Genomic DNA, 12172 nt, shown 5'->3' with positions numbered 1-12172 from the left:
TGTGGGGCTACGGAGCCAGCCCGGCCACTAAATCACTACTGCGCATGCGTGAAACCTGGAGGTCTGCTCTGGAGAAGCCACAGCAAGTCTGGGTGGGCCAGTGGCTTCTGAAATCCCAGCCTCGCGAGGTTACAAGGCAGACCCAATATCCTCTGTGCGCCAGTGCATTCCTATCAACTGCTTCGGGCTCGATTGAGAACCTGCCACAGTGAATACCGTTGGGCTAGGAGGGTGACGTCCAAGATCCTCAGCGCACGATCAAATACACGCCCATACATGCGCGCGCACCCACATACAAACGTGCTCACATACGAAAAAAGACCTGGAAAAACAAGTGTTTCTGCAGAATAGACTTTAGTGCACCCAGAGCAGCCCAGTGGCAGCCAGGCCCTTTACCAGACACGCGGATGAGGCACCGTGATCACCGTCACCCTCCTGTCCCCGCCCCCAGCACCGTGAAGTGGAACAGAGTGTGCGGGCTTGCAAGCCCCAATTCCTCAGGTGCTCCTCGCCAGACAGCTGAATAAGGGTGACAGGCAAGAGGATAAGGGAAGCCAGGACCAAGGTCAATAATCACTTCACCATCGGCATGCCCTCAACTTTGGTTAAGGCAGAAAACAAAAACACAAGATGGCATTCGGCAGCAGGCATCAGATTTGCCCGCTCTCTAGGCTGACTAAATGGAAGCCATTTTACCAGGATCCAGTGTAGCCATTACCCAGGTGTGAAATTCTACAATATTAGATTGGTACCAAAGACCTCAGTGCTTTTTGCCCCCTGACCAGCTGGTCATTAGCATCCTCTGTGGCGTCTGAGGCCTGAGGCTTTTGATGCTTTGTTTCTCGTTATGTGTACGTGAGCGCCGGCCCTGGGGGAACAGTGGCGCTGCATCCTCAGGAGCCGGAGTTACAGGCAGCTGGGAGCTAACATTGGCAGGTGCTGAGAAGCAAACTGGTCTCAGCAGGGTTTTCAACCACCGAGCCACCTCTCCACCCTCCAGACTTCATTTTTAACTGGCAAAAGTTAACAACTTGATTTTAAAAAGAAAAAAAAAACTGACAAGAGAAAAACTGATTTCAAAGCACCATTCATGCCCACTGCAGCTCCAAATGGTGGTAGACAGGCATTTGCTGCTAAGGAGAAGTAAGATTTAAACAAAACAAAAAACCCAGCGGGTTGCTCAGGTTTCAGGTCTCTGTGACAAAAAGGACAAGACTAACCAGAACATTCTACCTACTTCTACTACCTCCCCAAAGGTGTTCTCTTGAAAGATGCTTGCCTGTGTGACATGGTAGTCACAGGGACTAAACTGATACGAGAAAAATCTTAGCAAAGCTCCGGCGGGTGTGCTGCGCACGGGCAGCAGCTGCTACACAGACCTGGGCGCCTTTTTGTCCAGTCATCATTAGACAGTATGCGGCAGAACATGGTATGTCCCAGGAGACCAATTTACAGCATTTGATGGAGAGGTAGAGATGGTGACGGGCCAGAATTCTCTAGTACATTACCTGCACCACAATATCCATTCTAGAACCATTCGTAAATCCACCCATGTAGTTTTGTACAGTGGTAATAGCAAACTAAAATTCTTCAAATGTCTACTGTGACCTTAGAGAATCATGAAATATGCTTATGAGAACACAGTATCTTAATTCAGGATACTTTTAATTTTCTATAATAAAGCATTTTCTAGTTAAAAACCCGACAATGTCAAGATACAACAGAAACACTAAAAACAAACAATGTTTGATTTCAGAGTATTATCCTCCTGAAGTGATTCAGAAGATGAGCCTCTGAGTTCCCGTGGAACGACACATCTATCCAAGACTCGAAGCACTGTCGAGTGGCAAGGGGCTAAGCACTTCTCAAACAGGAGTCTAGCCATCACTGCTGGGCTAGAGAGTGCGCTCAGCAGGTAGAGGATTACCTAGCATGCAGGACAGCACTGGAGATAGTGCACTCCTGTAATCCTACGACCAGCCAGCAGGGGCAGGAGGGCCGTCGTTCTGTCATTCTTGGCGGGCCTGGACACACGAGACTGTTAAAATGAAATCAGTAGAAATCCTACTTCTCTCCAACATTATTGAAGTGCTTAGAAACATTTATTTTGTGCTTAGAATGTTTTTCTAAGCCACCACAAACTACATATCAAACTCTGACAGCAGAACATTTACTATTATAAAGGAAGCTGTTGCACATCACAACACGGCAAGTCTAAGGAGTTCACAGAGAACGTGAGCGGAGGGAGCACCACAGAAACCATCTACTCCATAAAGGCTGGATGGCTCAATCCGAGAATGTGGTCTGCTTTCCCCCTTTGAGGCATCAAGACCGCCCCCCACAATGTCTTCCTCTTGCTGTAAGATGAAATCGATGTCGTCCATCTTGCTGATTTCCACGTGTGAGATGATGCACAGTACCAGCAGACAAGAACAATACAAAATTTGTCTTTAAAACAACAATGTTACAATTTTCAAACGCAAAGCAATATATTGACTATAAAATTCATCAAGGACATGTAGAAGACAGACATGCTAAAAACACGAAGTAATGGATGTTTCTCAAGTAGAATTCAGACTTCATTTTACATCAAATTAAGCTTTGAATTTTCAAAATATAAAATACCAAAGCTTTTCCACATCAAATTTATAAACCAGAAAGTTTCACCTTCACATTAAAAAGAGAAAAGCAAAGAAAACTTTAAGAACACACTCAACAAAAATAATTTAAAATCTGGAATGTATAGCCAAATTTGTACATTTTCAAGTGAACAGTTCAATTTGATGATTCTCTCAGTAAACTTCAACTTAATAGGAAAGTACTGTTTACCCACAGTAAACACAACAGTGATACTGCTAATTTTATCCAACTTAAAAATATAACCCTTAACAAATAGAGCGAACAAGAGACCAAAGCAGGCCATCAACCTTAAGAATTAACACAAGGCCATAGACTTATAAAAACATCTTAAATCAGCAGCATATCCTAAGTGTGATGTATAGAAATGAAAGCTATACAGTAAGGTGGTTCTGTCAGCTGTATAATCCAAAATCTACGAGGAAGCGCAGTGTTATCAATGAAGTACACAGCATTTGAAACAATGGGCAACGCTCCCAGTTATGGGAAATATGTTCCTTTTTTCACACAGTGAAACTGAGAAAACGATGTGAAATGAGAACTCTCTCTCAAGTGATTTTCTTAAATAACCCCGTAATGCAAATCTTGGGAAAGGCAGTTTTGAATTTCACACGAAACAGATCATTAAATATAAACACAAATCTTACTGCTTGGCACCAGGATCTTCTGAAATTAAACAACTTTAAAACATAATATTCTTAAAACATGTTTCAAACTGTTACGCCTAACTGCTTTATTTTCTGAATGAACTGTCCAACCTAATGACAACCTAGACTGTATGTACAAGCAAGTCACAGTTCACTTTAAAACAGAGAAATGATAGCAATCTTCAGTGTTGTCAAATCCATAATATTAAGACATCTGTAAAAATTAGGATTTATCATCTGTGGCCAACGACTGGCCCACACAGCGCTGTCTTACGCCACTCTGAGGAGAGTCTTTGCTTGCTTCCTCTTTATTTTCTGTTTCCTCTTCCAAAACACCTTCATCATCAGCCTCTTGTTCCTCCTCCACTTTGTTCAGAGACTGAGAAAGTTCTGGTGATGGTTTTTCTTAAAGATCAGAAATGTGCTTTTGTTAATGTACTAAATTTTCTTTAGAATAAAATCAAGATACAAGGATTCATAAGCCATGTTTAGATTCCCAAAAAAGAATAAAGTAGATATTATAAAGATTCATTTACCAAATTAATTCTAATTACTTATGTGTTCATAAACTAACCCAAAATTAATGAATCATTTTTAATGCAATGAATATAAAAGCTGTGATAAAATACACTCCATTAAACAGAACCATCTCGTGACAACGTGGTTAATTTTTCATTTAATTCAATGAGGAAAATGATTCTGTTCTCTCAAAGAATAGCAATGTCTGGAGACATCTTTTGGATGTCACATCTGATGGGCCAGTGCAATACTGCTGACCACTCCACATTACACCACTTTGTAGATATAAAAGGTAGCCCATCACGAGCAGAATTAGGTATCTAAAATAGAGCAAATGTCAAGAAGCGAGCTGCACCAGAATTTCCTCAACTCTAGGATTATGAGCATGGTCTTCTATGTTCACCTTCCACTGACTGGGAAGAATTCAGTATACAGCAAATAAAGTGAACTGAACAATTCAGATTATCCAAGATTAAAAATAAGTGGCAGGAAATTATTAGTAGGAAACAGTAAGTGTTTCTAATTATGTAAACTCATTTCGTAGCAAAGGCCACCATCCACACCAACTAACCCTTCATCAGCTTTTCCTACCATTGTACCAGAGGGAAAAAAAAGAAAGAAAAGTAATTAGAAACAAAAAAATCTTCAAATGTGGCCACTATCATAATGAGTGATGTCAAAAGTGGAAAATATTTAACTTTTTAAAATATGTCCATGGATCCATGGCTATAGTAAAATTTTCAAATGCACTGACTGGACACTGGTTATGGTCTCTACAAGCTGCAGGAACACTACTGTGCTCTGGATATAACAGTGTTAGACCAGAGCTGTCACTTCTCATGAACTCTCTCTCACCTTCCCTTCAGCCACAGCTGACGAGGGTCATGAACAGGAAACACTGAGTGTTCAGGCTGTGTAGTGGGTGTAGCGCAACGCAGTACTTGCCTGGCACACACGCAGTCTTGGAATCACACATGCACGTGCACACAGTGACTTACTTGTAGGGGGTTGCTGTGGTTTGCGCCTTTTTGAGGGACAAAAGCAATCTGCCACAAATATCATAAACTGCAAAATAAGCAGAAATCTAACTGTACGACGTGCAACCCAACTAATATTAACAACACCATCATGTTTTCAAGTATTTTTCTTAGTACTCTACAAATAGAGTACTTACAAGTCCCAACATCAGTCCTGAAAGCACAGTCGCTAAAGCAAACACCAAGTATGAGCCCCACGCTGGTATGCCAAGGTCGCGAACAAAATAACTGTGGCTAGACTGAAATAAAGAGAAGTAAGCTAAAACCATGCTCGTTACAACAGGAGTTAGAAATGGTTAAGACAGAAAAAGGTTAATCCATACCCTGATGTAGACAGAGAGCTGGAAAAGTGCTGACATCGTAGTCATCCTGAAAGACAGAGGATCGAACACGTGAGCAAAGACATACAGCTCGCCTGTGTCTACACACTGTATCTCCTGCCCTCAACTTCTCCAACACCAAGTCGTCAAGTGCAGTATAAAAAAACAACTACGTTCACATTTGTTAAATGCAGGTGGTTTGGATGAGCAGGATAAACTTAATAAAAAGTGTTGAGCTTACAACTAGTTTCCTGCAACAAGTACAGCTGCTGCTGCCTAGGGCTTCGTCCCACAAAAGCCTAAGTTAGCTCCATCAGATCCAAATGCCAAACTGCTGAGGTGAGTAGCCTTGCTGACCTGGAGCGGCCCCTGTTCAGATAGAAAAGGCTAGCCTGCTGCACTTAAGACCCAGGAGAGACTAAAGGCAGCCACATTCCTCTGCTGAGAGTAGCGGGTGGATCACGAGATCCTTAAGCTGCTGCGTAAGTTCAACACAGAAAAGCACTCTCAGCATGTGGCTTGTGTTGTTTAGAAAGGAGGCAGTGGCAAGAGAACCAAGTTGGAGGCCAGCCTGGGCTATCCAGCAAGACCTTGTCAAGAACAGAAGGGAACTGAAACATGAGCCTCACTTTAGTAAGCACTAACTAATCAGCACCAGTACCTCCAGGCTCTGTAACCAACCTGGGCGCAGCTGCCCAGTGGGCAAGTGCTGAGGGCTGAAGGATGTTAGAGACACAAAAGGGAAGCTCTACCTCCAAACAGCACAAGGGCCGATTCTTCCCTACTCCCAGAATCCACTGCAGCATTGTGTTCTTACAGCTAGTATCCCAACTCTCCATCTTCTGATGGCAAGTGTAGGAGTAATTTAGTCACACCAAAGCCCATGCTGCCAAGTCTCCCCAGGGTAGCAGGAAACATGCTTGTCATCCTCAATCCTAACTGCTCTGACGAATGGACCTAATTCTAGCGACGTATAAGCTCACACCATTATTCACTGATTAGACACACTGTTCATACACGCTATCAGGATAGCCACCCAGTCCCTCACATCAGTAATAGAAGCACATGACTGAACGCTCTCATTTCCATTTAAATTACGATCAAGGAATAGTCTTACCCTTATGCCGTTCAGTCTCTAAAGGATCGGGTTCTCAATGATAGATACAACCAAATCAAAGCTAAAATTCTCTGAAAAGTGTGATCTTACAACATGCCTAATCCCAGCTCACAAGAATAAAGTTCCTGCTTTCAGGGTCACAGGAAACATCTATCTTAATAAACCATAAAAACCCAAGAAACAGCATGCATGCTTTACTCTCATAAAATACAATTATGAGCGATTAGTTCTAAAGAAAGAAAGTCCTCATACTTACAGAACAGAACTTGGGCCAAACCATGATGAAACAGGCTCAACGTTCTTCCATTCCTTGTCACTTATGAAGTTTATGAAGTCCTTCTTAGTCCTTGGGCCCAGATAGCGCCTGAACTCGCCGTCTTTACAACTAAAGACCAGAACTAAATATTAACTGGCAGCAAGAAACAACTGTGTTTCCTTATTTCTTTATTCTGAGGGTATTTAAACCTAACCTTCAAAAACACCAGCAGAACACCAAAACATGCTATTACCACTGATGGCATCATAGCCACAAACAGAAAAAGATGAGCTGTAAGATTTTATTCTTTCAAATAATAAAATCATCAAACATTGCAAGTAGAAAATCCGCTTTGAGCCGTGTATGTAATACACATGTTAAAGGGATTATTATAGGGAGTTACTAGAACAGTGCTTGATCTACAATATCAAGTGCTACAATTCTGAGGTAATTCCTTTAGTTCTCTGAGTCCTAACTTTATCATCTCAGCACTCTAGTAGGCCTCTGGCCCGGCAGCTGTGACGGGTCAAGTCTGCACTCTCCCCTCCACCCACCCTCACACCCTCACCATCTAGCATGTGCACCATGTAAACTCTCTCAGCTCCCAGGTCTTCAGTCAATAGTGTCCCACCTTATACGGTAGAGATTGTTCGTCTCTAACTTTATTAATTTAGACCTTCTATCTATCATTTAGTTAATATGGCTAAGAGTTTGCCAATCTCGTTGATTTTATACAAAGTAGGGAAAAGGGTTTTGCTTAAGTTTTAAATAAAGATGGGGGGGGGTGTTACTTTTTTTTTTTTTTTTTTTTTTCGAGACAGGGTTTCTCTGTAGCTTTTGGAGCCTGTCCTGGAACTAGCTCTTGTAGACCAGGCTGGCCTGGAACTCACAGAGATCCGCCTGCCTCTGCCAGCCGAGTGCTGGGATTAAAGGCGTGAGCCACCACCACCTGGGGCCTAGTTTGTTACTTTTGTTACTATAAACTTTAAATAGGGAAAAAAAGTATTTCCTGGTATTTAGCCAACAGCTACTTAAGTGGAGGTCAAGTAAACAGAATAGCAATTGTCTCCCTCCAGGTTAGTTTGGGAAAAAGTCAGAGTGGTGGAGCCAAAACTTGTTCATTCTAACTTGCACGACCACGCCTAGTTTCCCCAGCAGCACCATAGCCTTTCTCGGGTGTTTTAACAGACCGTGGTCCTCCTGTTTGAGATTACTCAGAAAAGATTACTTACCCTGCACACTTGAGAATTCTACTCCCAGGTTTTCATTCAATCCTCATGAACTCCAGGAACTTGCTCTGGTCAGCTGTGGCTTCTCTCCTATCCAGTTGCCTACAGACTTCCTACAGGACTCATTACAACTCCGGGCTCATAGTTACTGACTACTGAAGAGACCATTTCATGAGAATGTCACTTTCTAAAGCAGTCACAAATCTCTGAGTACAGGGAGTGTTTTATGTAGAGTTATTTACTGTCTACCTATAAGACTTAGGGTACCATTAAAACCAAATCGAGCTCTCTGGAGTCCTTGCTGAACATACTGAGATTACCTCAGGTCTTCAAACATAATCCAAGTCAGAGGCCTACTTTTCTAGTGATGTATTCCTCTCCATGACTGAGAGCCTTCAAATACTTACTGATAAATAGAAGGGAGAGCAGTTATGATAAAGCGTCCACTCAGTCCTACAAATGACAAAAAGCACACAACAGAGCTTTGTGAGGGACAGTTGTTTACTTAAGAGTTGATTCTAAATTATTTAAATGCTAAAAAGAACAAGAAAACACCTAAAGGTGAGCTTCGTAATCGACAGTGAAAATATGAAACAGTTGTTAAAGCAATTTTAAGCACGCATCAATGTATGTAAGTCAACTAAAAGGTTTGTGAAGCTGAATGCTGGTTATCTGTGAATAGTTAAGTTTACCTGAGGATTACTTATACCCCAATGTGACTGACTAGCTGTGACAAGCCAAGGAAAGACCATCTTAAGGTCTCAAACCAAAATGCATCTGTCACTCAAGAACAAAGGTAGCTTTCCTGTTGCTAAGAATGGGAATGCTACTACAGCGTGAGTACTCTGACAGGCAATAGTAACCGCAGCCGACATGTATTATTAGCCATATGTTAACACCATCAACAGCATTAGCAAAGAAACACAGCGAGTCAGAGTTATGGTACCTGTTTGCTCTGTGACATCCACTTTTGCAATTTTAACCTCAAGATCTTCTCCCCATTCAGCAAAACTTTCCCATTCTGGCTGAAGATTCTGACAGGCAGGGCACCACGGCGCGTAACTGTAAGATATGGTTAAAGACACAAACGGTAAGGACTTTAAAGACCTAACTGCCAAGAAAAATTTCTGAAGACTGTTTGTGCTTATAGCACATAGGTTTATATTTATAACACAGAAAATGATCCACGTGGGCGGCTCATACCTGTAATCCCAACTCGGGAAGCTGAGGCAGGAGGACTGTGGAGTTCAGGCCCAACAGGGGCTACTGCGTTAAACAAGGAAACAAACTGAGTAATTTTACACCGATGAAGAGTGCGCCCGACAGTGTGGGCCGTCGGCAAGTGCTGAGCTGATGAACTAACACATTCACAAGAAAAGTAAGCCCGAGAATAAACTCTGAAATACACAAGAGCTGTCCAACACGCCAAGCAGCTTTCAAAACTCTTTGAGCTTTTTCTATTAAATGTGGCAACCAGAAAGTTCAAGGCTTTTTCCCCCTAAGGTCACTAAGTTCACTAAATTTACAAGCAGTGTTAAGGAGCAAGGTACTGGAAAAACAGCAAGTGCCTGGGTTGTGTGAGCTGTGGCCTGGTACACCATCGACTGTGAAGATTACCCAGGGATTGCCCCGGGAAGGCAGGTTATTTCCTAACAAACTAAGCTGGAGACCTGCGTTCCTCACAAATATTACTCCAAACCTAACCCTCACACAAACATGCAGGGCAGACAAAACTCCACTGGCCAGAAACATGTCTGTCTGAGTCAAAGACCCTGAGCTTACAACCCACCGGCCAAGGCACTGGCATTCTAGCAAGGCTCTGAAACACACGGTCATTCCAGGCCCAAGTTTCTCCTCAGAATTTTATTCTCCACTTCACTGCATATCGTAATTTGCTTCAGCTTTCAGACCCAGGAAGAAGGAAGCCCACACCCAGGAAAACACGCCTGCAGTTTCACCAACTATTTTAGGAAAATCATGCTTCTAAGACAGGCATACGAAGCCTGACACACAGTGTTACGTACAAAAGCCAGACTCTTAACAGTAAAATGACAACGAAGGCATCTCTATAATAAAGCTCACCAGGGAGAAAAGAACTCCCTAATTAAATATAGGTGATGACCACCATTACCTGGATCCTTCCTCTTAAAGTGTGTTGTTTCTTTATGCTTTTAAAGAGCTTCTTTAAATCCCCCAATTTTAGCCAAGGAGAAAGGGAAACACTAGATATTATAATTTCAGATCGATGTTTTATCTCATATCCAATATTTTGCTAGTTTTGCTCCCCTTTATACCTTTTCCGGATATTCTATTTACAGTGTGACAAAAAAAAATGTAAAAGTACCTTTTTGCAATATCTGAGTTTATATTTTAGATATAAGTTCATAACTACCGCTTTAACTAACAAACACTAAAACAGCTTCCAGGCACAATCTAAGCCATTCATGACAATGACTCCATCACCATTGGATATAGTTCCTCTCCCTGTCAGTCCACTGAACGTTCTCCCTATCTTACCCTCCACAGAAATGTTCCAGACATGGCCTCTTGTTCTATGACTCAGGTGTCAGTGAGCTGAGGAAATCCACTCCACCTTTTCCTTCCTTCCTTCCTTCCTTCCTTCCTAAACACCTTTTCCTTAACGAGCAACCCTAAATATAACCATAATATAGGAATACACCAGAATCTTGCTAAAGGGATGCTAATAACGGTGCCTGCATATTTACTCGAGGCCCAGCAAAGCCACGCTAGCAACATCTGAACAGACCAATCTGTTTTTCTGTAAGGGGGCGTGGGGGGAAATGCTCTAAGGAATATGTAGATTAATTACAAAAAAGTATGTAAAGGTCCTGAAGTGCCCAGGAAACAGTTACTATTCAATAGTGGTGCTTTTGCCAGTATCAACTATGCCTTCTATTAATTAACCATACCATCAATTTATTATCTAAAACAAAGGCTAAAGGCAGTTTATATCCCACAGCAACAAAATGGACATTACTGGAATGGAATCATCACGTAAGACATGTGATTTTGTTCCAATGATGATGAACTGGCGTTCCTAAAGGGCCCACTAATAATCACACCAAAGCATACGCAATACCACTTTATAAAGGCCTCCATGCCACAACTCAAGCCATTCTCTAAATTGCAAAAGCGCACGCCCAAAGAAAAATGAAACTCAGATCAAAACGGAACAAATGCAGGCAAGGAGAGAAAAAAGGAAATAAAGATTTATTCGGCATTTACAGAAAAAAACGCACAAAATAAAAAATTAAAAAGCCCCAAATTCAAACATTACAAGTGGATAAACGCAACACTTTCCTAATGACAGCGCAAAAGCGAGATTTTGTTCACTATCATCTTCTGTAAAATTTGGAGATTTAAAGTCTAGTCGTCTATACGCGATCACTAAAATAGTCTATCGAGCTGGTCAAGACCTCCGCCAGACCCACTCCCACCCTCAAACCCGCTAAGGTTGTTCGGGAGAGTTCGATGTGGAACGTAATCCTTTAATCGCACCACAAGTGCCTAGCAACGACGAAGCTCAGGTGCACGCTTTGACAGAAGACTACTATTCCCGGGTAGGAAACGAGCCTGGATCTGGGGGTGGCAAAGGCTGGGACCCCCAAGACCTGCCCGTCAGGTGTGCAGCTCGAGGGAGGGGGGTGGCCGCGGGCACCAGCAGACAGACAACCGCCTCGCACTTACAATTCTATCATCCACTCCCCTTCCAGCAACGAGGTCCAGTTCTCATCGGTGAGGATGCGCACGTTGCTCGGCCGCCCCTGGGCCCAAGGGACCGTCCAGAGGAACAGGACCAGGGCTGCCAGGGGAACCAGGAGACGCCCCAACTGCGCCATGTCAGCCGCTCGCACCAGCCTCCGCGCGCGCGCCCGCTCCTCCTCCCCACTGCAGCTCCACTTCCGCTCTGGCGGCCGCTCCGCTCCTGCGCACAGGGAGCCTGCGAGGCGCGCCGGCCCTCCCAGCGGTTCAGTGCGCATGCTCGGGCCCGGGTCTCGGCGGGAGGTGGAGGGAAGGGAGGGAAGGGAGGGGTGTGCGTCCAACCCGGTGCGCAGGACTAAAGCGGTGACTGCGGCTTGTGGTCCTCGGGAAAGCGCAAAACGGGGCGAGCGGAGGGATCAGGATGGCGTTCTGGGGCAGAATGGCCACGTTGTGCCCACAGCTGGCTAGGAGGGTCACCATGACAGTTTACTCTCGAATTTGCCCTTTCAATACGTATATCACTAGTTGGAACGAATGTTACTCGCACCGCCATGTACTAACCAGTTTCGGGGTGATGAGGGGGTGGCTCTTTAGAAGAAAGATAGGTGTTCGCGGAAGAAGCCAAGATGGCTGCAGCAGTTCCAGGTTTCCTGGCGTGGAGGGCAATAGGTGGTTTAGGCAGCAGCT

General features: G+C 43.6%; 1 protein-coding gene across 1 annotated transcript; it reads right to left on the bottom strand.

Moving 5' to 3' along the window:
* Nucleotides 1-1648: 1648 nt before the first annotated feature.
* Nucleotides 1649-11683, bottom strand: Tmx1 (thioredoxin related transmembrane protein 1). The gene is made up of 8 exons (XM_050153678.1): nucleotides 11471-11683; nucleotides 8709-8824; nucleotides 8170-8215; nucleotides 6534-6662; nucleotides 5164-5209; nucleotides 4978-5079; nucleotides 4802-4868; nucleotides 1649-3689 (listed from the first exon to the last, which is right to left on the bottom strand). Exons 1-8 carry the CDS (start codon nucleotides 11620-11622, stop codon nucleotides 3508-3510), a joined length of 840 nt encoding a protein of 279 aa, XP_050009635.1. The 5' UTR covers nucleotides 11623-11683; the 3' UTR covers nucleotides 1649-3507.
* Between the last annotated feature and the right edge of the window lie 489 nt (nucleotides 11684-12172).

Source organism: Alexandromys fortis, unplaced genomic scaffold (genome assembly GCF_014885135.2).
Source record: "Alexandromys fortis isolate MF-2015 unplaced genomic scaffold, M_Fortis_MF-2015_v1.1 scaffold_82, whole genome shotgun sequence".
NCBI lineage: Eukaryota > Metazoa > Chordata > Mammalia > Rodentia > Cricetidae > Alexandromys > Alexandromys fortis.
The sequence above is the reverse complement of the archived record's forward strand: the minus strand, read 5'-3'. Positions and strand labels throughout refer to the sequence as shown.